Raw genomic sequence first — 26,740 nt, forward strand, 5'->3', positions numbered from 1 at the left:
CCCAGGACCCCAGGATCATGACCTGAACCAAAGGCAGATGTTTAACCAACTGAGCCACCCAGGTGCTCCTTAATTTGTATTTTTATGTAGCAAACATGCTCAGAGCATTTTGTCATGGAAAATAACTTGCTAATCCAAAAATAAACAATGCATAGCTAATATTCCTCTGAAGACAGGTAGAGGTGTTTTATAAAGTGTACCTTGTCACCAACCATTACCCCATAAATAAACTTTCTGCTCTCTGAGAAAGGGTGTGGCATCTGCTCTTTTGTAGGTTTAGTTTCATGGAACCATATTTTTCTTGTCTGGTTTTCCAATGAGATGTGTGTCTGTGTGGTTAAGACAAAGAGAAGGGCCCCTGGGCCATTGCGGTCAGAGGCTGGCCTCAGACTATCCCCAGCCTTCAAGACAAGCTCTTTATTACATTCTCTTCCAGAATTCCCAGACCTCATCACGAGACCCAGGGGTGTGGCATCCCAAAGCCGACTCTGTTCTCCAAAAGAAAGTGACAGCTTCCTTGTATTATTTTGGGTACAGAAATGAGTTTTCACATGTTTGATGAAACAATTCAGGTGTTTAATACCATATTATTCTTTTTTCTATTTTTCTATTCAGGTGTTTACTGGCTTCAGATACAAATTCTAGTAGAAAAAGAAGACAAACTGAGGGGTGCCTGGCTGGCTCAGTCAGTAGAGCATACAACTCCTGACCTCAGGGTCCTGAGTTCAAGCCCTAGGTTGGGTTTGGAGCGTACTTTAAAAAAAAAAAAAAAAGAGAGAAATCAATAAAGAAGAAAAATTGAGACCAATTCTGAAGCACTCCTGAAATGATCGATCCTTGCTCCCTCCTGACATTTTCTTAACTGAACTTTTGCTTTAATATTTTCAACAGAAATGTTTTGCTAATGCGAGGGGGAGTGGCTTTGGCTTAACGCCTTTGTTTTTTCCAGTTAGCCTTCCTCTTCACAAAGCATTGCATCCTGGTTCTTTGAAATCCCCATTGAATTTGGACAAATTATGTCTTGGCACTCAACCCATTTTCCTGGAACACAATGTGATGCTGACGACACAGCCCAGTCACTCCACTTGACAATAAATTTGCTTGTCTCATTTCACTTGAATATTCAGTGGTGAGTAAGAACAGAAGTGGAAAGCCTTACTTACTGCAGTTTATTATATGTTTCGTGCCCATGATAATTACTTTTATAATGCCATTCATGAATGCATTGATCAGATTAGGCTGAATCACCTGGCTGGCCAATAAGCATTGGAATGATTCTCCATGCATGACTTGGTTGCATTATTACAAAACGTGGCCGAGACCTGCCCAGCCATCGCAGCAGACGTTCATTTGTGATGCTGCCTTAAGGAGATGAAGAGATGAGAGCCAACTGTTCCAGCAGCTCAGCCTGTGCTGCTAACAGTTCAGAGGAGGAGCTGCCGGTGGGACCGGAGGCACATGGGAACCTCGAACTCGTTTTCACAGTGGTGTCCGCCGTGATGATGGGCCTGCTCATGTTCTCCCTGGGATGCTCTGTGGAGTTCCAGAAGCTCTGGGCACACATCAGGAGACCCTGGGGCATTGCTGTGGGACTCCTCTGCCAGTTTGGCCTCATGCCTCTCACAGCCTATCTCCTGGCCATCAGTTTCTCTCTGAAGCCCGTCCAAGCTATTGCCGTTCTCGTCATGGGGTGCTGCCCTGGGGGAACCATCTCCAACATTTTCACCTTCTGGGTCGAAGGAGATATGGATCTCAGGTAAGGTACACTAGGGAAGCCCGGAAGTCTCCCCCGATAGCCCTGACACCTTTGTGTTTAAATTCTGCTGATCTTTAGGTAGAGGTTCCAGTGCGTAGTGTTTTATGGAGTCTAGTCCTGGAAAAAAAGAAAGGACTTTCCTTTCTGAGCTTAAAATGTGCTGGGCTGTGATCATCCGCTGTGTTACTGGCAGCTGCTTCTCTGAGTAGTGGGGCTCGGTTCATGTGTAATAGTGGAGGCAGGTTTCCTCCTCCCTCGATGGCCCGTCCTAGGCATGAACTCATTCTCGCCCACACTGGCAGTGTTAACAGTCTCGGTTCCCAGTCTCCCAGGACATAGGCTGAGGATCCCAGAAAGCTCACGGCAGGGGTCTCTTTGGTGGTGGTGGGAGTGGTGGTGGCAGAACCGGAATGGCGCCCCTGTAGCTCTAGTCAGCAGGTGTTACCTTGACATCTATCTTATGAAGCAAGTATTTGAAAGCACTGGGTAAAGGGGCTTTTGGGGTATGTGACAGACATAGCCTGTTTTAAGTGCTGCTGGAGTTAGTTGAGTTGACCTGGGGAGCAACATCAAGACTTTCATGACTGAAAATGTTCTTTCTTGTTGGTTTGCAGACTAAACATTCATCATTAGCGTCTCATTCTTTTGGGTTAAGCCAGGGACCTTACCCAGTTGTGTAAATAAATGCTCTGTGGGAGACACTAGGCTTTATTATTCATTTACACTTTAATGAGGATGAATTAATCACATATCTTTGGGAGTACCTCTTTTGATACTGAAAAAAGGGCATTTGAAGAAAGAATAGAGGGAACGTTTGGGTGGCTCAGTCTGTTAAACATCTGCAGCCTTCAACTCAGGTCATAATCCCAGGTCCTGGGATCAAGCCCCGAGTTGGGCTCCCTGCTCAGTGGAGAGAATACTTCTCCCTTTGCCTGCTGCTCCACCCATTTGTGCGCTCTCTCTCTCTGACAAAGAAACAAATAAGATCCTTTTTTTTTTTTTTTTTTAGAGAAAGAATAGAGAAGGCACAGTTGGGAAAATAAAAGCAAAAAACAGTGGTCTTTCTAGATTCTTTGTTTACTTATGAACCATTTCACCTCCTATGCAAGGGGAGGATGAGTTATGAATGTAAATCTTTGCTCGATGTGTATGTCATGTAGTTGAGAGTTGGTGGTGCTGGGAGTTGGCATCAGTGGAGCAGCTATAGGTCTGGGCTTCCAGTTCCCTGCATGTGCTGAATGCTTAGCAGACAAACTGTTTCACCTGTGATTTTTAATGGGTTCATATTTTCATATGACAATGCTTTGAGTTACCCACTTATTGGGGGTTTGAAAAGAATCACTAATCCAAAAAAATACATTAATATGCACTGCTAATGCTGATTACATAAAGTTGATCATTAACATGAAAATTGGAAGATGAAAAGTATTCTTTATGCAGTCTACATATCAGTGGTAAGTTGTGGGGCCTAAATATTCTTGGAAAGGAAAAGGACATTGTATAAGTTGAGTGAGTATGTTGTGAGGCATGAGGTAGGTGCTTTCTGTACTCTTTCTCTTCTTTCGTGGTTCTCAATAACTTTGTAAGTGACCCTTTCTTATCCTGAGTGTTAACAGCTGAGAAAATGGGGACTCAGATTGGTTAAGGAGTTTGCCAAATGCTACAGCCAAGTATGGAATAAGGCAGATGGGAATTTACATCTGTTTCTCATCACCCTGCAATTTAGGCATTTTCTTCCATGCCATTTATTAACACAACTCGATCTTCTGTTCTCAGTAGGAGCATAAATCTTAAAGCAGTGGGGCACCGGGGTGGCTCAGTGGTTAAGCCTTTGCCTTCGGCTCAGGTCATGATCTCAGGGTCCTGGGATTGAGTCCCGCGTTGGGCTCTCTGCTCTTTGGGGAGCCTGCTTCCTCCTCTCTCTCTCTCTGCCTGCCTCTCTGCCCACTTGTGATCTCTCTCTGTCAAATAAATAAAATCTTTAAAAAAAAAATCTTAAAGTAGTGTTCTCAAACACTTCTGCTCTGGGAAAGAGAACATTTATTAACTTCATCTTTTATTAGTCGACATTGTAATAAAAGTACCAGTGAATAGGAAGTCTATAAAAGATAAAGCTCATTTTACTTCCTTTTGCCAACTCTGTCCTTAATTAGTTTCATGTTAGTCAAATTATTTAACCTATAAACCTCATCTCCTCATTTGTAAAATGGGTTACAATTACCTATTCCCCACAAGACTGTATTTTAAGGAGGAAATATACATTCAGGGTGCCAGGCACATGGTAGATACGTAATAAATATTAACTACTTCTCCCCCTTTTTAGAAATTTTGATTGTGAATCTCACAAACAAAAAATAAGCAAAAAAACAAAACAAAACCAAACCCTGTAAGAAACGAAATTTTAAAACGGTGACTAAACATTAGATTTTCAAAAGCTTATTGATACGAGTAACAAAAATCTTAATTCTCAGTGAAAATTGCAACTAGGAGAAAATTCAGTGTTCTTGATTGAGTGTCCAAATTCATTACATTTCTTCCCACTTGATTACCAACAAAAATAACTTTCAAGACAAAAAAAAAATCGGATAGTCCTTTGTAGCAATTCTGTTTTCATGCTAGATAAAACCTTAGGACTTTAGAAGAACATCTTTGTTTCACTAAAGAGGAAATTGAGGTCTAGCTTTGTGCAGATCGCCCAAACATATTTCTCATGCCTTAATTCTGTACTTCATTCAGTCTACCTGTAGTTCTCCTGGTGTTCACCCCAAGCAGGGCGTTTCAGAATCAACATGTATAAACCAGTTTCTGCATTTTGCGTGTGAGACAATAACACCCTCGCTGTCCCAGTCACCTGGGCTCATCACCTAAGCATTCCCCTGTGGCTCCTTTCATTCTTCAGCTAATTCACTCAATCCGATGTCTAGACCTGTGACCCATCCTCTTGTTTGTCACTCACAGCCAGTGCTTCCTCCTCCTCTCCACTGCCAGTTCCTTAGGGCAGGCCCTCATAATTCCTTTCCTGGCCAATTGCAGCATCTTCACAGTCTTCTCGCCATCTTGGGTCTCTCCACCATGGTTTTAGAGTATGTGGATGAGGCAGCTCTGGGGTCAGACTATCTATATTTAAATCCTGACTTGGTAACTCTTTCCTGTAACTGGAAATCATAACACTTTCCTATGGTATTGTAAACAGAAATGGACATGTTATGCATATAAAGGCTTCTCAACACCTAGAGACCTGGGTAGACATTAAGCCAGGTCTAACATACTTCTCCGGGTTTATTTCCTAATAAGCACAAACTAGTCTGTAGTGAAAATGGACTACTCACTGTTCTTTGAACATATCCCACACTTTCCCAACTTCCATTCCCTCACCTGGAATGCCTATTTGGTCCCTTCTAGTCATAATATTGTTCTTCATTATAATTGTTCTGGAAAGCAACAGGCTGGTGTATATATATGAAGAGCCTAAAAAGTTACCCTGTTCCTGGACTGAGCTCAGCTCATCTTGGCTAGGTTCTTTTACATGTGTGGGGACTGGATAAATGTAGATTGGTCTTGGATAGCCTCATCTGGGACTACTGGATTCTCTTCCAGAAGGTCTCTCTTCTCCAGCAGGCTAGCCTAGACCTGATCATATGATAGAAGCAGGTTCTGAAAAAGAGGAAGCATACAAAGTCTCTTGATATCTGGGCTGGAAACCAGTTCATCATCATTTTTACCGCATCCCATTGGCCAGTGCCTTTTGCAAGACCAGCCCAGATTCAAGGAATGGAGAAGTAGTTTCTGCCTCTTGATGGGTGAGCTGCAAGGTCAAATTGCAGAGGGCGTGGCTAAGAACAGGGTGAAGAATTGGGGACCTTTTTTTTTTTTTTAAGATTTTATTTATTCACTTGACACAGAGAGAGATCACAAGTAGGCAGAGAAGCAGGCAGAGACAGAGAGGAGGAAGCAGGATCCCCACTGAGCAGAGATCCTGTTGCGGGGCTCGATCCCAGGACCTCAGGACCATGACCCGAGCCGAAGGCAGAGGCTTTAACCCACTGAGCCAGCCAGGTGCCCCAGTTGGGGACCTTTTTACAATCTACTGTACTAAAGATGGACAGAATTCTTGCCTTTGAGGGTAAGACGTGAAAACTAGGATTTGGCATTATACTGTAATGCTTAAGTGCACCCTGGGGCCAGCAAGCAGAGCTGTCACTAACTGGGTCATCTTCACAGATTATATAAATTCTTTATGCTTCAGGGGCGCCTGGGTGGCTCAGTTGGTTTAAGTGTCCGACTTGACTTCAGGTCATCATCTCAGGGTTGTAAGAACTATCCCCGCCTTGGGCTCCGCATCCAGCGTGGAGCCTGCTTAAGATTCTCTGTCTCCCTCTGCTCCCCCTCCTCACTTGTGTGCTCTCTCTCTCTCTCAAAAATTAAAAAAAAAAAAAATTCTTTATGCTTCAGTTTCCTCACTTCTAAAATAGGGGGAAGCATAACCTGCCTCATGGGTTGTACTGACGGTTGAATGAATATACATGAATTGCGTAGAATCTCAGCCGGCATGAAATGCTACGCATCTTTTTAAGGGGCCGGCAAAAGAGCACCGTGTCAGGGTCTGTGTTTTCGTCTCTGCTCAAGAAGCTGTGTGACTTTGAATAATTGCTTCTCTGGACCTCAATTTCCTCTTTTGTAGAATCAATGCATTAGACTCTCTAAGGTCCTTTTAAAATGTATAGAACATAAAATCGACCATTTGAATCATTTTCAAGGGTACAGTTCAGTGGCATTATTAGTCCACTGCCGTTGCTGTGGGTCAGCAGCGGCCGTCTCTCCATAGTTCTTATCTTCTCAGACTGAAACTCCGTACTCCTTACATGATAACCCCCTTCCCCTTCAGACCCTGTCAACCACGATCTCCCTTCTGTCTCTTTGAATTGGACTAAATGTCTCATCTAAGTGAAATCGTACAATATCTGTCCTTTTCTATCTGACTTATTTCACTTAACATAATGTCTCTAGTGTGCATCCATGTTGTATCATGTGTCGGAATATCCTTCCTTTTTAAGGCTGTATATTGTGTGTATTCATCCCGTGTATACATGCACATGTGCAGATCGCCAGATCCATTCAGCTGTCCACGGACACTGCATCGTTTCCTTCCTTTGGCTTTGTGAATAATGCTGCTGTGAACGTGAGTGTGCATATCCGTTGGAATCCCTGCTTTCAATTCTTTTGGGTATAAAGTGCAGTGGATCTGAGGCCTTTTTAAGTTTTAAGTATTTTGGATAATGGGAAAAGAAAAGCAGTTTGTAAAGTCTGTGTTCCTCGCCCCCCACCCCAGTTTTCAATGTTCTTTCTGAAACTGTTTGACAGAGATGCCTGCCCTCTCTGTCCCCATAGCACCAAATATGTACTACTACTATTTTTTTTAAGATTATATTTATTTATTTGACAGAGACAGCAAGAGAGGGAACACAAGCAGAGGGGAGTGGGAGAGGGAGAAGCAGGCTCCCCGCTGAGCAGGGAGCCCCACCTGGGGCTTGATCCCAGGACCCCAGATGCTCAATGACTGAGCCACCGAGGCCCCCCCAAATATGTACTGCTTGTTATCTGTAGGAGGGCGTGGTATGCCCTGAGCTACTCATCTGCCTGACCCATGACTTCTGCAGTCCCCTCGAGGGCTTGCTCACTTCTGCATGCTCAGTGCCAGCCTGGAGGTGGGAAGGGCTCCAAAATGCCAAGTCAACAACTGAAGGGAACTTTCTGATTGCCTGTGTGTGATTTAGAAACCCCTCTGGAAATGCAGTCTGTTTACTGGTGTGACTCAGGACCACTCCCACTGTCTTTAGTTTGACAACTTTTGATATTCGAGGTCCATTCTTCCCCAAGGATGTAGTTGTCCTGGAGCCTGAGGGGTTCAGTGGCCAGTTTTGGCCTTTGACCTTTAAAGTAGCTCTTGGTCCTTCAGCAGGCACCTGAAAAATAGAACTTTGGATTCTTCAGGTCAGGCTGACATGGTCTGGTAGGGAACTGAAGATCATCTTAGGAGACAGAACTTCGGGGCGCCTAGACGGCTCAGTTGGTTAAATATCTGCCTTCGGCTCAGGTCATGATCTCAGGGTCTTGGGATGGAGCCCTGCATCGGGCTCCCTGCTCAGCAGGGAGTCTACTTCTCCCTCAGCCTCTGCCTCTGCTCCTCCCTGCTGTGCTCTCTCTCTTTTCCTCTCAAATAAATAAATAAAATCTTAAAAAAAAAAAAAGAACTTTGGGACGCCTGGGTGGCTCAGTTGGTTAAGCAGCTGCCTTCGGCTCAGGTCATGATCCCAGCGTCCTGGGATCGAGTCCCACATCGGGCTCCTTGTTCTGTGGGGAGCCTGCTTCTCCCTCTGCCTCTGCCTGCCACTCTGTCTGCCTGTGCTCTCTCTCTCTCTCTCTCTGACAAATAAAAAAAAAAAAAAATTTTTAAAAAAAAAAAAAAAAAAAAAAGAACTTCGATTGAATCCATGTGACTCCATGAAACTTTCTCTAAGTCTCTGTACCTTCATTTCCTTGCCTATGCAATGGAAATAATGCCTACACATATGGTGGGGTGCCTGGAAGGTGTGGTCAGTTTAGCATCTGACTCTTGGTTTTGGCTCAGGTCGTGATCTCAGGGTCCTGAGATTGAGCCCTACATCGGGCCCCTAGCTCAGCCCAGAGTTGGCTTAAGACTGTCTCTCCCTCTCCCCACCTCTACCTCTACCCCTCCGCACTTCTAAAATAAATAAATAAATCTCTTATTTATTTATTTATTTTATTTTTTTTAAACATATATTTTTATCCTCAGGGGTACAGGTCTGTGAATCGCTAGGTTTACACACTTCACAGCACTCACCATAGCACATACCCTCCCCAATGTCCATAACCCCACCCCCCTCTCCCAATCCTCCTCCCCCCATCAACCCTCAGTTTGTTTTGTGAGATTAAGAGTCACTTATGGGGGCACCTGGGTGGCTTAGTGGGTTGGGCCACTGCCTTCGGCTCAGGTCATGATCTCAGGGTCCTGGGCTCGAGTCCCACATCGGGCTCTCTGCTCAGCAAGAAGCCTGCTTCCCTCTCTCTCTCTGCCTGCCTCTCCGTCTACTTGTGATCTCTCTCTGTCAAATAAATAAATAAAATCTTAAAAAAAAAAAGTCACTTATGGATAAATAAATAAATCTTAAAAAATACCTATCCTATGGTTACTGTATAGATGAAAAGGGAACATATACCTAAAAGCATGAGGTATAATACTTAGCAGGTGGTGCTCAACAAATGCTAGTTATTGTTATGGAGAGGCAGCAGACAGGAGTAACATTTAGATTGGGGGATAGAAAACCTGGCCTTGAACTCTTTTCTAAGGCCAAGTTGGTTGACCTGAGCTGATGGCGTACTCCATGTTCATTTGCCTAGCCACATGGTTCTTAATTTTTTTCCAGTGGAGAAGCCAGTGTGTACTTTCATAGTTTTGAATGTTAGAATTCCTAATTTTATTAGTTTGATACAAAAACAACCTTTACATAATTTAAATCCAGTTGCAAAATGGTATACTTATAGGCACTGTGTTTTCATATACTGCATATATATGTCATTTCCTTGTTTTAATGGAGGGGCAGGATTTACCTGTTTGTCCAGACTTGCTGAAGCTGTCTCATTATTTTCTGTAATAATTTGGGGAGGGTGATACCATTCTTCTCAGTGCAAGTGGAATCTTGTTATACTGAAGTCAGCTTTTGCCAACAGTTTTCCTAAATGTGAACAGCCAAGAGACCCAGTTAGCCACATCCTCCATTTACACTATATTGGGATTTCATGGCAGTAAAAGGAAAGGTGTGACTTCCACTGTACTCACACACGTTCACTGTGTGCTTTTACAGCTTTGTGAGTATTTTTTTTTTAAGATTTTATTTATTCATTTGAGAGAGAGACAAAGAGACAGACAGAGAGCACACAAGCAGGGGAAGGGGCTGAGGGAGAGGCAGAAGCAGACTCCCCACTGAGCAGGGAGACCAACATGTGGCTCAGTCCCAGGACTGGAGATCATGACCTGAGCCCAAGGTGGACGCTTAACTGACTGAGCCATCCAGGTGCCCCATTTTTAAAAAAGATTTTATTTACTCATTTGAGGGAGAGAGAAAAAACTTTGTGGGTATTTCTAACAGTTGGCAGAGCACCGTCTATCAAGCACCATGGGCTTGAACATTTGTGTAAAGGACAGAAGCAGAAACCTATGTAATCAGGGATAAAGAATCAGTCTGATAGAAATCTCACATTTGCTTCCCACAGTTATGAATCTTGCCTCTCTGCTGTTTGTGCCAAAGCAATTCAGTGGGAAAGTGCTATGCAACTTCTCCAGAAGTTCAAGATTAAAGCGATGTAATGTGGAATTTCTTTCAGGACTTAGTAATATCAAGAGCCAAGGAATGTGGCATTATCATAGGCTAAGAATTTGGAAGAGCTTCCCTTTACCCTCTTCGTGGATACAGTTTTGAGAGCTGTGGCAAACTGCTTTTCTTCCTTTCTCTGTTCTCTAGGTAGGAAGGAGTCTGCTCCAAGTAATCTTTCTTAATAGGATAAAATAATTTTAAACTTCATATAGAACAAAAATATATGCAAAAACTGCTAAGAAAAGTTTGAAAAGAAAAATTTAAGTGGAGGGGCGCCTGGGTGGCTCAGTGGATTAAAGCCTTTGCCTTCGGCTCAGGTCATGATCTCAGGGTCCTGGGATCGAGCCCCGAGTCGGGCTCTCTGCTTGGCAGGGAGCCTGCTTCCATTCCTCTCTCTCTGCCTGCCTCTCTGCCTACTTGTGATCTCTGTCTGTCAAATAAATAAATAAAATCTTAAAAAAAAATTTAAGTGGAAGTATTTGTTCTAGTTTGTTCTATGTGAAAATCTATTAATTTGTTCTATGTGAAAATCTATTAATTTGTTCTATGTGAAAACACACTATGAAAACAATGTGATTAGGAGTCTGGTATTTGCTTAGGAAAAAAATACATTGAATACTTTTGGACATTTAACATATAAGGAGGTTGGCGCTTCAATTTACTGGAAAATTACTTATTTAAAGAATAGTATTGGGGCGCCTGGGTGGCTCAGTGGTTAAAGCCTTTGCCTTTGGCTCAGGTCATGATCTCAGGATCCTGGGATCGAGCCTCACATCGGACTCTCTGCTCAGCAGGGAGCCTGCCTCCTTCTCCTCCTCTCTCTGTCTGCCTGCCTCTCTGCCTACTTGTGATCTGTCTGTCAAATAAATAAAAATCTTAAAAAAAAAAAAAAGAATAGTATTGATGTACTTGCCCCTCAATATAGAAGACATAGATTAGCCTCAGACCTTCCACCATATAAAATATGTTAAATGAGCTAAAAATATAAATATAAAATATCAACCTATAAAAAAGTAAGAAGTGGGGACAACATTTGAATACCCTTAGGATAGGAAGAAATCTTTAACAAGAAAATCTCAGAAGCCATTAAAAAAATGGCGCCTGGGTGGCTCAGTCTTTAAGTGTATGCCTTTGGCTCAGGTCATGATCCTGGGGTCCTGGGATAGAGCCCTGCATCAGGAAGCCTGCTTCTCCCTCTCCCACTCCCCCTGCTTGTGTTCCCTCTCTTGCTGTTTCGCTCTCTGTCAAGTAAATACAATCTTTTAAAAAAATGGACAGATACGAGTATCTCATTGTATTGCCATGAGTATAGTCAAAAACATACAGTAAGTTTGCAGACGCTATTTGTATTATACATGATGATACACGCTCTAATTTTAAAAGAGCTCCTACAAGTAGAGAAGAAAAAGTCAGACAGACAAAGCTGTTTACAGAGGACATCCAAGAGGTCAGTAAATATGAAAGAAAGCACAAGCTCATAGAGGGTCAGGTATATAATAAAATAACAGGTGTATTTTTCTGTTTTGTTTTTTGTTTTGTTTTGTTTTTAGATTTTATTTATTTATTCGAGAGAGAGAATGAGAGAGAGAACACATGAGAGGGGGGAGGGTCAGAGGGAGAAGCAGACTCCCCACTGAGCAGGGAGCCAGATGCAGGACTAGATCCTGGAACTCCAGGATCATGACCTGAGCCAAAGGCAGTCACTTAACCAACTGAGCCACCCAGGCGCCTTAACAGGTGTAATTTTCAATGTTCTCATGAGAATTAAAAGGGATTGATTGTATCCAGTACTGGGCAAGATTGTGAAAGTAACAGTCTTTTTGGAAAATAATATGGTGGTATCTGTTGAAATAAAAAACAGACCTTTGACATAGCAATTCCGTTTTGAGGAATCTATTCTACAGAAATAAAAGAATTATTTCAAGTGAAATTCATATAAGAATGTTTATCATAACTTTGTTTATAGTGGAAAAGCACTCAAAGCAATTTATTCATCACTAATGAAGTGATTGAAGACATGGCATATTTAGATTACGGTGTACTCTGCATTCTTTAAGTGTAAGAATTTAAGCTACATGTATTGCCCTGAAGGGATATCTATGATTAAGGGGAGGAAAAAAGCAACCAAGCCGCAGAGTAAGGTGTACTGTGTGATTGCTTTAAAAAGAAAAAACAAAGCTAAAAAGAAAGAAAGAAAAAGCCTCTATTCATTGAACAAGCAACTATAAAATAGGAGTGTGTAAAAGAAAAACTTAAGGAAACAAGAAACTAAAAAAGAAAATAGGAGGACCGATTGAAAGAAATAAGAGAAGGGAAATATACAATCACTTGTGAATGACCTAGGTCTGGGTTTCTCTATTTTTTTAAATTAAAAAAATTTTTAAAGATTTTATTTATTTGAGAGACATAGAAAGCATGAGTGGGGGGCAGGAGGTGAGAGGCAGAGGGAGAGGGAGAAGCAGTCTCCTTGCTGAGTAGGCAGCCCCAGAGGGGGCTCAATCCCAGGACCTGAGCCGAAGGCAGGCACTTAACCGACTGAGCCACCCAGGTGCCCCCTAAGTCTGGATTCTGAAAAGCGTACCCATCAGCTAAATATTTGCTCCTTAAAATGTTATTTACATTTGTAATTGAAAAAGCTTGATTTTAGTTATTTAGTAGAAAATTTCTCTTTTTCTGGGTTACTACTGAGATGTTTGCCACTGCAATTCAGTGTGAAGGGATCATTTCACTAAGATTTTCAAGGTTCACTTTCAGATACATGACATAGGTGGAAGGCAGAGAGAGAGCATTGTCCTAGCACCAAGGTACTGACACATTGGTTCATTCTTTGATTCATACATTTATTCAGTAATTATTTTTTTTTTAAGATTTTATGTATTTATTTATTTGTCAGAGAGAGAGAGTGAGCACAAGCAGGCAGAGGCAGAGAGAGAAGCAGGATCCCTGCTGAGCAAGGAACCCCACATGGGACTCGATCCCAGGATCCTGGGATCATGACCTGAGCTGAAGGCAGCGGCTTAACCGACTGAGCCACCCAGGCGTCCCTATTCAGTAATTATTTAAAGAGCTCCTCCAATGTGCCATAGCATAAGACTGCCAGATTCAAAGCCAATAAGGTCCTTGTCCTCAAGCAACTCACAGTTAGCCAGCCTGCCACACATCGATAGGTAACAAGCACTGGTGTAGGATATGGTATATGAGGTAAGGCCAATAAAAATGTCTAGAGGGCAATGCCAGCTGTTCCTCCAGGATGAACATTCTTAGTGCAGAGAGCTACACCGCAGCACTGAGAAAGGATAAGCCCATGGCCAGCCAGGTTTGGGTGGAAAATGCTTTCAATATCCCCAAGCCATGTATGCATCATACTATATTTACAGCAAAGCCCCTCAATGTAGAATCTGATAGAAAAAATCCTGAATCTTCAGATTGGGAGCCGTGCTAATCAGTTTCCCATAAAGGTGCGCTCCCGAGGTAGGCTGGGAAGTGGTGTGCCTCTCAGTCTCTTGGCCATTTGTGCCTGGGACGCAGAGTGGGCGTGTACTGTGCTCAAGGCAGTCTTCGGTGAGCACTCAAACAATGACTCTTCAAAGGTTTCCAGACTCCTGGATCCGGAGTTGAGGTGGACAGACTCTATCTAGCTCTACCCCCGGGTTGTGTTATGTGATGCTCTATTTGCCTCACCTCATCAAATAGAGCAGCATTAACTGTCTAGAGACAGTTTGTACATGCTTAGACAGGTTGTATAATTTTGCCCTGCAATTAAAAAATATTGTATTGGCCTGAAGGACATCTGATGTCCATTTACCTAGTTCCCCTAATTTTACGGACTCTTTCACTGGTTCCATCACCCAGAGGAGGACAAAGGACAGCCCACGCTTGGGAGTTGGGAGCAGAGGTGGAGGAAAGGATGGTTCTGAGGTGGAGGCATAGAAAACTGGGGGAAGGTTGGATGGTCCCAAATCTACTTCTTGGGCTCTCATCCTTTTTGATCTTCTGCTGGCATTTAGCTTTCATTCGAGGGCTCTTTCTTCTCAGCTTTCAAAAAAAGCATGTTCTCCTCGCTCTCCGTCCACTCCTCTGCTCTTTCTCTACATGCACTGTGGCTTCCCTCCCTCGCCCCTGTCCAGAGTAGGGTGTCTGCTCCCCGAGCCCCTGGTCTCTCATTATGTATGCTTTCCTCCTTGCACGAAGCTGTGCATTTTACTGTGTGACTAATTCCTGTTCTCCAGTTAAGAAATGTAAAGACTTAGAGAAATAAGGCTTTATATATTTGGAAAAAATAGAAACAACATATAACTTTATGAAGCAATAGCATTCCGTACGATGCAATAAAACTGTGGTAGTCAAGAGTTTTTATGGGTCATGATCTCAGGGTCGTGAGATCGAGCCCCACATGGGCTCAACACTGAGCATGGAGCCTGCTTATTCTCTCCCTCCCACTCACTCTGCCCCTCCCCGTCTTCTTAAAAAAGAAAAAGAGAAAAAAGGAAAGAAGGTCTTTAAAGGTTCTAAAGGATTTTTACTCCTATAGATTAATGTACTTGCAAATCCTCAAGACTCACAGTACTAAATTTGTTATCCTTTTCACTTGGAGACAATCTCAATCACAGCAAAGAGAAATGAATTGTCTATCAGAGATTATTCCAGCTTTGGGGCGGCTGGGTGGCTCAGTCAGTCATTAAGCGTCTGCCTTTGGCTCAGGTCCTGATCCCAGGGTCCTGGGATGGAGCTCCACATCAGGCTCCGAGCTTGGCGGGAAGGCTGCTTCTCCCTCTCCTTCTCCCTCTGCCTGTGTTCCCTCTCTCACTGTATCTCTCTCTGTCAAATACATAAATAAAATCTTAAAAAAAAAAAAAAAAGAAATCATTCCAGCTTTCTTTAACAAAGACCAAAACTCTGTTCTGATTATTGTCATTTGTTTTCCCGGTAAAGCTGTGTGGCGTGGCTGTGGTCAGGCTGTTTGGGTTTGGTTCATTCAGCTCCTGCACCTACATTTCACTTCCCAAGATGGCCAGATTCCCAAGTCTAGTGCTGACAGCAGCTATGGTCCTGAGTTTTCCTTTGCCCACCCAGGATATTTCTGATGCATGTCCTGATGTCAACCCTAACTTAATGTGTAACCCCCCCCCCCAGGTTGATGCAAAGTGACCAGTTCTTTTGTCAACTACAGCACCATTTTGGAGTCCAGAAATCTTACTTTTGATTGCAACTCACCACTCCAATTCCTGTTTCTAATCATGGGATTATACAACATTAGAATTCAAAGCAGACTTCTAATTGAGTCTAGCATCCTACATCAGTTCTTTCTTGCTATGGTTCTGTAAATTCTCTGGCTCTGTCCAGCTTGTTCTGAGAATCTGTGCTGGGGAGTCCCTTTTCCGTCCCTTGGAATCTTGGTGCATGCGGTGTTTGGGTAACTTCTTCTGACAGATATTTATAACACTTCACGCTGGGCAAATGCTTAGCCTTGTGGCAAACTTGCCCTATTTCCATTTCGTGGTAGCAAAATTAGACAAAGAAATTATGCAAGCACAAAGCTACAGACCAATATTTCTTATGAATATTTATGCAAACTTCTAAAAATACAAACGTTTTTTAAAAAGATTGACTTATTTGGGAGAAAGAGAACAGGGGAAGCAGGAGAGGGAGAGAATATCCAAGCAGACGGCTACTGAATGTGGAGCTCTACACGGGGCTTGATCCTAGGACCCATGAGATCGTGACCTGAGCCAAAGCCAAGAATCGGTTGCTCAACCGACTGAGCCACCCAGGTGTTCCTAAGGCAAACATTTTTAACAGGGCACCTCCATGGATGGATGGCAGGTGTAAAAAATGGTGCAGCTGCTTTGGAAATAGCATTTCCTGAGCAAGTTCAGCTGTGATCCAGCAATTCCACTCCTGGTGTCCACCTGAGAGAACTGAATTCATGTCTGCACAAAAAATTGTGCACACATATTCATAGCTGCATTATTCATAATAACCAAAAATTGGAAACTCCTCAAATGTCTCTCAGTTAATGGAAGGGCAGCAATAATGTGGTCTACCCACGCAATAGACTATTACTCTATCATGAAAAGGAATGGCATGCTGATACATGCTAAAATGTGGCTGAGGGGCGCCTGGGTGGCTCAGTGGGTTAAAGCCTCTGCCTTTGGCTCCTGTCATGATCTCAGGGTCCTGGAATCAAGCCCCGCATCGGGCTCTCTGCTCGGCGGGGAGCCTGCCTGCCTCTGGCTGCCTACTGCCTGCCTCTCTGCCTACTTGTGATCTCTCACAAATAAATAAAATTAAAAAAAAATAAAAAAAAATAAAATGTGGCTGAAGCTCAAAAACATTATGCTAAGTGAAAGAGGCCAGACACACAAAAAAGGCCACATATTGTATGACAGTATTCATATGAAAGGTCCAGAATGGGAAATCCGATAAAGACAGAAAATGGATTACTGGTTGCCGGGGACTAGGAAAAGGAGCATGAGGAGCAGCAGCTGAGGGGTGGGGTTTCTCTTTGGGTTGGTAAAAAAATTATGGAAATAGAGAATGTTGCACAGTCTTGTGAATATATTAAAACACTTAAAATAATGAATTTTATGCTTTATGAATTATAGCTCAATAGAAAAAAAACTGTATAAAGCAAAACCACCACCACCAACAAAACCCCTTATGGCACCTACCAGAACACTGAGGACAAGTAGGTTCTCAAATAAATATGGGTTGATGGAGGAGCATCAAATACTGCTGGAAATCTCTTTCTAGACCACAAATACAGCTGTCATTTGTTCAATCACAAGACAGGAGTGAGCTTCAAGTAACTTGCCTCACGTAATCTCAAAGGCCCTTGGGTGTTGCTTTTGGTCAAAACTTAAATCCATCGTTTCAAACTCTTCCTCTTTTTTTTTTTTTTAAAGTAGGCTCCATGCTCAGTGTGGGGCTTGAACTCACGACCCTGAGATCAAGAGTCACACGCTCCACTGACTGAGCAAGCCAGGCAACCCTCAAACTTCTCCTCTTAAGCATCATTTTAATTTCACTTTCAGCATCACCATGACAACCTGTTCCACAGTGGCCGCTCTGGGAATGATGCCGCTCTGCCTGTATGTCTACACCTTGTCCTGGAATCTTGAGCAGAATCTTACCATCCCGTATCAGAACATAGGTCTGTATGGGGCTGATGGAATGGAATAGTAATAGTAATGGTGAGGGGAATGATAAGAGCTGGCGTTTGTTATGCGTGTCCTCTCTCTGGGTTTCTAAATGAACACGTTCTCCAACACTTCTATATAGATTCTATGACTGGTTCCAATTCCTAGGTTTTTAGGATCATAGAATCTGTTAAGTTACTTTACCAAGTTTGTGCTGCTGATGAGTGAAGAATTGAATGCTGACTCAGGGATCTGATGACAAAATCCAAGCTTTTAACCTTACAAGAGTTCCCATCTGAAAATAAAGAAAGAGAAGTTACTTATTAAAAACATGCTTATATAGTGTACTGCAAAGCCATTGGTCTTGTTAAGATCCAAAGGTTAACTGGATCACAGTGGGTCTAATGAGACCTTACTTCCCCAAACTCCACTTTTCCCATGGCCTGTGAACCTTGACATTTTTAATGATCCAACATGAATGATTCCTTTCTATCATTAGAGCGTATCTTCATGCCACAACCATACCCATATTTCTTCCATAGCTCCTTTCAAGACCGTCATTTTTCATTAAACTCTGTCCCCCATTTTAAAAAGATTTTAGGGGCACCTGGGTGGCTCAGTGGGTTAAAGCCTCTGCCTTCGGCTCAGGTCATGATCTCAGGGTCCTGGGATCGAGCCCCACATGGGGCTCTCTGCTCAGCAGGGAGCCTGATCCCCCTTCTCTCTCTGCCTGCCTCTCTGCCTACTTGAGCTCTCTTTCTCTCTGTCCAAAAAAAAAAAGACTTTATTTATTTATTTGACAGAGAGTGAGAGGGAACACAAGCAGGGGGAGTGGGAGAGGGAGAAGCAGGCTTCCAGCAGAGTGGGACACCCGACACCGGCCTCGATCTCAGGACCCTGGGATCACGACCTGAGCCAAAAACAGATGCTTAAAGACTGAGCCACCCCGGTGCCCCAAACTCTCCCCTTTTTCTAGAGATCTCAGTCGACTTACTAGGCTGGGAAGAAAACCTTGGTGAAATGATCTGGTTATTCTCCTTTGCTCAGAGTCTTTGGAGAATTGGCTGAAACTGTGATTCTTAAAACTGTCTTGTCTGGAGTCTCAAGTAATCACTTGGAGAGCTTTACAGCCCAGGGCCCACAGTTCAAAAACACAAATAGAGCCATGTTCCCCTAACCACTGGAGCCCACTGAATTTGTAAAATTTGAGTGAAATATTGGAAATCATAATTTTATGCACAACTTTTTCTAATTAGTAAGTTGTTTACATATTCCGTTTAGATAATGTACTCTAAAAGGCACTTGTGAACAAAACCCAACATATTAGGAGCAACTCATGTAACTTTGCAGCCAGTTTTGCAGGCATTTGGCCAGATTTGGAAGCAAGTGGATCCCTGCTCTGCGGAGCCTGCCTTCAATGCTTTTATTCACTTGCGCTAATTAGAGGGTATTTTTTGCCCACCCACCTTTGGGTTACTTGGCTACACTTGCGGAATATGAGAAATTGTTTTGGTATGTGGAACAGATGCTGTTTTTATATCTGCAATAGGTATTCTTTACTTTGTGAAACAATTGACCTGTTGGCTTTAAATGGGGAAATAGGAGCTGTGGTCACAGAGGGTTGACCCCTTGTGTAGCAATCAAAGAAGTTTGCCGACTCCTCCTGTTTTCTAATTTTTACATTTCTGGTCGTCTCTAAAATTCCACGTCATCATCAGAGGGATTTTGAGAGGGAAATGATGGGACATGAACAGTGGCATTCAGTCATAATGTATACCCTTCAAACATTGTCTTCCAGAGGTTTTTTTCCTTTCTTTACATTTGGAGGCGGATCCAGAAATAAAATGCACCTTAATTAAAGCCTTTATCTAATGGAAATAGACATGGTTGAGGACTGGGCACTCCAGGGGAGGGAGATATTGTCTGATGGATTTTTCTTCTCCCCAGGAATCACCCTTGTGTGCCTGACCATCCCCGTGGCCTTCGGAATCTATGTGAATTACAGGTGGCCTAAGCAATCCAAAATCATTCTCAAGGTAAGCAGCTCCTGATGGTGGTAAATGAATCCTTACACGCAGAGACTGGAAAGACGGATGGAGACAGTGACTGGAACAGACGGGCCAGTCGGATACAGCCCCACCCCCAGCAATTTTCCTTACGTGTTTTTGGATCTAGCCTCCCTATTTCTTCCGCTCTTGTCAGCCATGCTCTGTCATTCCCTTCGGCCCACACACTGAGGCTTAGGACACACTGGCGAGTGTGGGACTCCTGCTTTAGTGACTATAAAGCTACGGCGTGTGTGTGGCCAGGGAGAACCTAGAGCCCATGTCTTTACCAGGCTCCACACAAGTGCTCTTGAGGTCAATGCTGGTCCGGTGTGCAGGGCTGGAGGCCCAGGGTGAAGGTAGGCCCATGAAAAAGTGGGGGGGTGGTTTCAGAAGCATTTCCGAAGAAGCTTCCGGGGTTGTAGTTTGTGCACACAAACCGGGGCTGCTGACCACGTGAACAACTGTCAAAGTGAAATTGTGCAGAATGCACTGAGGAGTCTGGCCATGGAGTGATGGCAGCTAGAACCTCCTACCTCTTCTTGACTTCCCAGCATTGTCCTCTGTCTGCTGGAGGAACAGGCACATGTCCTTGTGTGAAAAAGATCTCCAAAATAACTTTTAAAAATACCTAAAAATGACTTTTAAAAATATAAGAATAGCTTTACAAAATGTTGAGGCGTTCTCAACAAACGTGTCAACAACCTAGGATGTTTTCGATTTTTCCAAGTATGAATCATTTTGGAAGATGTAAGATTGCGTCATGCGCTGCTTTATGAAGATTTTTACGATGCCCTACTTACATGTTACATTTCCAGAGAAACAGACATTTGGGGCTAATTGGAGGTTCAACAAATACATCTAAGTTCATTTGAGTTCGGGATTTAGGATATTGTTCTTGCCGTGTAGCCCCACATGCCTCTCCACGCACCCACGCCAGAGGCTGCTGCTTTCTCCTTTTGGCACAAGACGAAACAACTCCCACGATTCCTCCAGTGAGATGAAGTGGGGAAGAGGGGTTGACAAGCACACAGAGAGCTGGAGGAAGGCTTCAGTGTTGCACATTTGGATTGCATTTGAGTGGGAGACTGTTATTTCAGTGGGAGAGAATGGCCAGCGCGTTTGTGTATGCTGTAATTTTGTTTGCAAAACAAGAGCACCGAGTGTGATCAGGAACCTCTTACTTTTCAAATACTCTATTTCTGATAAAGTACTATCACGTACTCTGTTTTGTTAATTTTGGTGTTTCCAGATCCTCTGTTAGTCCCTTAGTGTCAATGGAGAAATCACGTAAATTTTCTGTAGGTGACATTTATTGTATGTAAAGAGCAGATTTAAAACCCCTTTCTTTTGCCTATTTCATAGGAGGCGTGGCAAAAAAATTTAATAATATGCATAAATATTCTGGAGCACCTTAGTAGAAAATTAGGATAAGTTAATCAAAGTTTCATTATCTGCTCTTGGTCCTTTGTTAATTTTAGATATGACATATTTTCTGAACACATTGCTCTTGGTAAATTTTTAACCTTTAAAATCCTTTTGTGATAGAAAGACAAAGAGGGATTCTGACAATCAGAGGACTTCTTAGTGTGTTCTAGCATCTTCTCATTAAGCAGAGGCCCAGTCTGTCTTTGTGTTGAGCAGTAAAAATAATCTTGGAGCAGGTCTACGGTGCATTGGTTTGTTTTGGCTTTGTTCTGCTCCCCGTGACCACCTTCTTCTATACCTCAAAACATTTCAAATCCCAGTTGATGCCGTACTAAGTTGTCTATATACTTTGTTGTCTACATGGTATGAATGGGAGCTTGTCAAAGTCCTAATTTCCTCCAAATATTCTGGGTCTGGCTTCCTTTCTCTCTGATCTAAAACTCAAACTATTGGAAATTCCTTTTTGTTGGTTTCTTGTTTTTGCTGAACAATACAAGGAAGAACAGTATTCATTTGGGAGAGGAAAGAGGTATCTCTTAGTATTTATGTTACATTAATGTCAGCCCAGATTGTCTAATAAAGAATGGGTGCATTTCACTTGGAGGAGAGAAGGGCAGGGATCAAGTAAGGAGCCACTGGCAGTCGAGGGGGTGGTAGGAAGAGAGTGGCAGATGGCGAGGCAGTGCAGACTTCAGATAAGAGGTTACCAGTGAAGGATCTGAGAAGTGCCTTTAGTGGGGTATTGGAGACTTATTGCCAGATTTCACTTGTCTCATGAATTTGTCCTATCCATGAAAATCTTCACTACCCGTTCCTTCTGGCAAAATCCTCTACTTCAAGGCAAACAATACATAAAATAAGGCTTAGATTGTGTCAAGCCTCACCAGTTTCCAGCTTAGCCAAGTCAGTTGACCAGTTTGGAGCTTAAGTTTCTTTTCCCTAAAATGAGATTGGATTTGGTGGTAAGTCCCCTCTTTGTTCCAAAACACCTAGGTTCCTGGCTTCTTAGAACAGTGATGGACTTTTCAAAATAGAACTAAAAGACCATAATGTTTACATGTATTTTATTGGTTTGCTTTAGATTGGGGCCATTGTTGGTGGGGTCCTCCTTTTGGTGGTCGCAGTTGCTGGTGTGGTGTTGGCAAAAGGATCTTGGAATTCAGACATCACTCTTCTGACCATCAGTTTCATCTTTCCTTTGATTGGCCATGTCACGGGCTTTCTGCTGGCACTTCTTACCCACCAGTCTTGGCAGAGGTACAGTTCAATGATCCCTACACTTTTTTGGAGGAGGATAAAGTAAACAGTCAGCCACTGGCAGGCTTTGCTGCCTGGCTGTGTCAGGAGTCTTGACTTACAAGGTGGACGGAACAGGGTAACTCAACGCAGAGAGGGTGAAAAGATCATGGTAGTTCTTACGTAAATGAGAGTAAAGGCCAGATTGATGGGAAGTTGTAATCTGTGAGATTAGGATTGGGGTGTTAACACCATGTGTTGGAATCTGGACACATTTCTCTTCTTATTCTGGTAATTAGATAGGGGTGAGATGGTCTCATTAAATATAGAGATCATTCTAGAGTATAAGCAAAATTCAAGAGATGAAATATTTATCCACACTTATGCCAAATTCTATAAAAGTGCTAGTTCTAAGGGACAAGGGGAGAAAGGACAAACTGGAGACATAAGAAAGGAATTTATCTGACATATTATCATTACAAGTTGGGGCATATAATTTATAAATTTTTGAAATATTAAAAATGGTAATACTCCATGTTGTTATATCTATAGATGAGTATTAACATACAATGTTGGAGGGAACATAAATTGTCAAAAACTCACCGGAAGGCAATTTAGTTATATCAATAGCCTTATACATATTTATAGCTGTTCACTCAGTGATTTTACTTCTAGAAATCTGTCCTGAAGCTAGGACTCTCAGATAAGCATGCGAATATTGATGTGCAAGGATGTTAATTGCAGTGTTATTTATAAATCTAAAAATAGAAACAATTAAATACCTAACAATAGGGAGATACTTAATTCATGGTGTGTCTATGTGATGGAATATGACGCATCAATTTTAATGCTTTTGGAAAATACTTAAAAGATAAATTTAAAAGAGAATAGAAAATGGGATACATTTTGATTCCCATTTTGTGGAAGAAAGCAAAAGAATTTTATGCATGGAAAAATATTGGAAGAAATACACCATATGCTAATACTGTTTAATTTTGAGTAGTAGGATTAAGAGTAATTTTAGTTTATTAATTTTTGGGGTATATTTCCCGAGGTTTCCAATAAGTATGTACCACTTCTGAAGTCAAAAAAGAATACTGAAGAAAAGTGAACTAGGTGGTTGAACTTCAGAGGTGGAGTTTGGGAGATGAAAAAGCTTCAAAGATAGATTTAAGTAAAAGAGAACAGAAAGTGGTATGCATTTTGATTTTTATTTTGTAGTAGAAATCTCTTTTTAGTCTACTTGGGGAACATATAGGATTATCCCAGGTACAGGGTAAGACTCTGTCTGTGGTATCTCATTTACTTTTTACTACAAGCCTGAGAAGTAGTTATTATTAGTACTCTCATTCTACAGATGAGCGAATCCTTCAAGACATTAAGTAACGTAACCAAGTTCATAGAGCCAGAATGTGGCGGAGTTAGGAATTGAACTAGAGTTTTTTGCAAAGCCGATAATCAGGAACACAGACTGCTGAGTGGTTGAAATATAACTGAATCTGGAGAGGAAGTATTCCTATGGCCAAATGTAGTTAACAATCTTGTTTTTTTTCATACCTGATGGCTAGAGAAGGATCAGATGGATATACTGCATTTGCCTTGTGAATGGCCCAGGTTTGAGGTCCAGCTGTGAAGCTTAATCATCTCAAGTAATTGGTAGGGTCTGAAAGGAGAGTGGTCTAAAGAAAGCAAAGCAAAGCAAGCCAGAGAGTAAGCACAAATAAAAAAAGAGCTGCAGAACTTGCCCTGTACCAGTATTTTCATGCCCACATTATACCTCCCCTGGTTACCTCCATATTCCAAACCAGCTTGTAGAGAGATGCTGGTTTATATTCTGAAACACCTCTTTCCTCTCTTCACTTCCATCTATAGAAACCCAAAGACCCCCTTTATAAACTGAAGACAGATGAAACTGCTTAACCCAACCCATGATGTCCTGCTAATGTCTTCCTTTTACTCCCTCCTGATTTTTCTTTTTTTTTTTTTTTAAAGATTTTATTTATTTATTTGACAGAGAGAAATCACAAGTAGGCAGAGAGGCAGGCAGAGAGAGAGGAGGAAGCAGGCTCCCTGCTGAGCAGAAAGCCCGATGTGGGGCTTGAACCCAGGACCTGGGATCATGACCTGAGCCGAAGGCAGTGGCTTAACCCACTGAGCCACCCAGGCGCCCCTGATTTTTCTTTTTCAAGTGAGGCTTATCTCTCTCTCTCTCTCTCTCTTTCTCTCTCTCTCTTTTTGCAATGAGAAAACTACAGAAAAGTAGAAAGAAGGAAAATTGTGTTCCTAAACTCTTTCACCAAAGAATTTTAGACAGGTGGTTTTAGACATTGGCTTTCATTTAGGGTTTTAATGTTTACCTTCAAGTTTTATTTCGTTCCTACTGTTTCATATCTCTAATTCACCTTTCCATTCTCCTCTCCAATCCTCACTCCACACAGCCTGGCTCACGGCACATGTACTGCCTCCTAGTAGGCACAGCTCATACCTGTCCCTAGAATGTTAATTGTAGCCACCGTCCCACGTTCAATGGCTCTCCCACCATCACCGTTTCATCTGCCTTTGCCTTTTTAAAGCCTTCTCTAACCATTTATGCCACTTTTCTGAATTTTTATAGCATCTCCCTGACCCACGATCATATTTTGTCTTGTGTTGTTACTGGACCTTTCCTGTGTGTCAATCATATCTTTCCACCCAGATTCCTCAGGCAGGTTCCTAGGGTCCTTTTCCGAAGTGCCTCTCAGGAAGGCCACCTGCAGAGCAGACACACTCAGCAAATAATTATTAAATGAGTAAACATTTTTAGTGGCCTAACCTCATAGCTTACATTTATTGCTATATAGAAGAGAAAAATTTAAGAAGAGTCCTTATTGCTAGTAACTTTTGAAAAATGCTTTCCTTGGTAGGTGCAGGACAATTTCCTTAGAAACTGGAGCTCAGAATATTCAGATGTGCGTCACCATGCTCCAGCTGTCTTTCACCACCAAGCAGTTGGTCCAGATGCTTAGTTTCCCGTTGGCCTATGGACTTTTCCAGCTGTTGGATGGATTTCTCATTGTTGCAGGTGAGGAGAGCCCCCATTAGGTAGATTTGGTTGAAAATCATCAGTCCCGTTTACTAACTTCTTTTTCAGTCTGAACATGCATGTGCTACTCTTGTGGTACGTTGTTAGCCTGCCATTTTTTTGGGAAAACAAAGTGCACACACACATTCCTTTGCTTTCGTAGCAAAAATATTAAAATATGTGAAAGTAAACTTACAAACAAACATGCTTCACAAAAAACAGTGTACTATTAGAACTTGGATTCTAGGACTTGATAAGTTTCCAGGAGCAATAATTTATCTTCAAAATGACATTTGTTATGTTTCATCAAGAGCCATGAAGTCTTCCAAATGCCAATTATTTCACAATGCTTCTGTGACTAAGAATTGTGCTGGATGGTTCTGAAATATTTTTCAACAATGAAATATGAAACATACACAGATATTGAATTACCACACTTGTATACACAGGTATCCCATATATGGGATATATAAAAATCCATAAAGCCAAATATACGTCATTTTAGAGTCAGTCCTTAGGTGGGTTCACAGAAAGTAAATTTTAAAAGATATCAATGAGGGTACCTGGGTGGCTCAGTCGGTTAAGCATCTTGACTCTTGGTTTCGGCTCAGGTCATGGTCTCAGGGTTGGGAGATTGAGTCCCATGTCAGGCACTGCTCTCAGCAGGGAGTCTGCGTGAAGATTCCCTCTGCTCATACGCCCTCCCAAGTAAATAAATAAGTCTTTTTAAAAAAAGACGTCAGTACGTATACACACATATATTTTCCTCTTGGACCATTGTAATTTTCACTGTTATCAGGAGACAGGGTCTGAGTTATACTCATTGATACTGATATGACTGGTTATACACTGATTGCTGATGTAACAGTCAACATAAGGAATACTTGGGGTTTAAATTTGCCACAAAATAAAAGAGAAATCTTCACAGAGTAAAACTCACTGGTCTTAGATCTAAGTTTTAATTTCTTCTCTTTAGTGCGATTGTGAAGGAAGGAACATGTCAGGCTTGTTCCCAGCTATCTCCCAGCACTCAGGGGAGCACCTGACTCATAGCAAGCAAGCACTCCACAGGTGTTGCTGGTTGACTGACTGACTGACTGAACGAATGAATAGATGAATAGATGAGCCACCAGTGGCCTGAAAGAATGTATGCGTGAGCTGTCAGTGACCTCATTCACAAATGGTCCGTTCCAGATAGAGATAGCCATTTTGATACACTGAGTTCTTTTGCTCCATAGTACCCCCCTCCTTTTTTTATTGAGGTATACTTGACATACATTGTATTAGTTTCAGGTATATAACAAATGATTCATATTTGTGAATATTACGATCACCTCAGTAAGTCCAGTTAACTTCTGCCCCATGTGTAGAGGTTTTTTTTCATTGTGATGAGAACTTTTAAAAACTTACTCTCTTGGCAACTTTCAACTGTATAATACAGTATTATCAACTACAGACACCATGCTGTACATTGCATCCCCATGACTCACATATTTGATAACTGGAAGTTTGTACCTTTTGACTCCCTTCACTGATACCCCCCACCCCCCAGCCCTGGGCAACCACCTATTTATTCTCTATCTCTATGAGCTTGGTTTTGGTATGTTGTATTTCCATTTTTCTTTGTCTCAGGTGTTTTATTTCACTTCTCATTTCTTTGTTGACCCATTGGTTTTTCAATA

The 26,740-nt window shown here is 42.2% G+C and overlaps 1 protein-coding gene across 1 annotated transcript in view; it reads left to right on the forward strand.

Moving 5' to 3' along the window:
* Nucleotides 1-761: 761 nt before the first annotated feature.
* LOC111156330 (solute carrier family 10 member 6) overlaps nucleotides 762-26,740 on the forward strand; it is a 29,072-nt gene continuing 3,093 nt past the window's right edge. The window contains exons 1-5 of the mRNA XM_022517098.1: nucleotides 762-1,756; nucleotides 17,184-17,302; nucleotides 19,236-19,324; nucleotides 21,843-22,018; nucleotides 24,901-25,058. Of these exons, the coding sequence (XP_022372806.1) occupies nucleotides 1,380-1,756; nucleotides 17,184-17,302; nucleotides 19,236-19,324; nucleotides 21,843-22,018; nucleotides 24,901-25,058 (919 nt within the window). The 5' untranslated portion in view covers nucleotides 762-1,379. The remainder of the gene's footprint in view (nucleotides 1,757-17,183; nucleotides 17,303-19,235; nucleotides 19,325-21,842; nucleotides 22,019-24,900; nucleotides 25,059-26,740) is intronic.

The sequence above is a fragment of the Enhydra lutris genome, unplaced genomic scaffold (assembly GCF_002288905.1).
Source record: "Enhydra lutris kenyoni isolate GAN:26980312 unplaced genomic scaffold, ASM228890v2 scaffoldscaffold3, whole genome shotgun sequence".
In the NCBI taxonomy this organism is placed as follows: domain Eukaryota; kingdom Metazoa; phylum Chordata; class Mammalia; order Carnivora; family Mustelidae; genus Enhydra; species Enhydra lutris.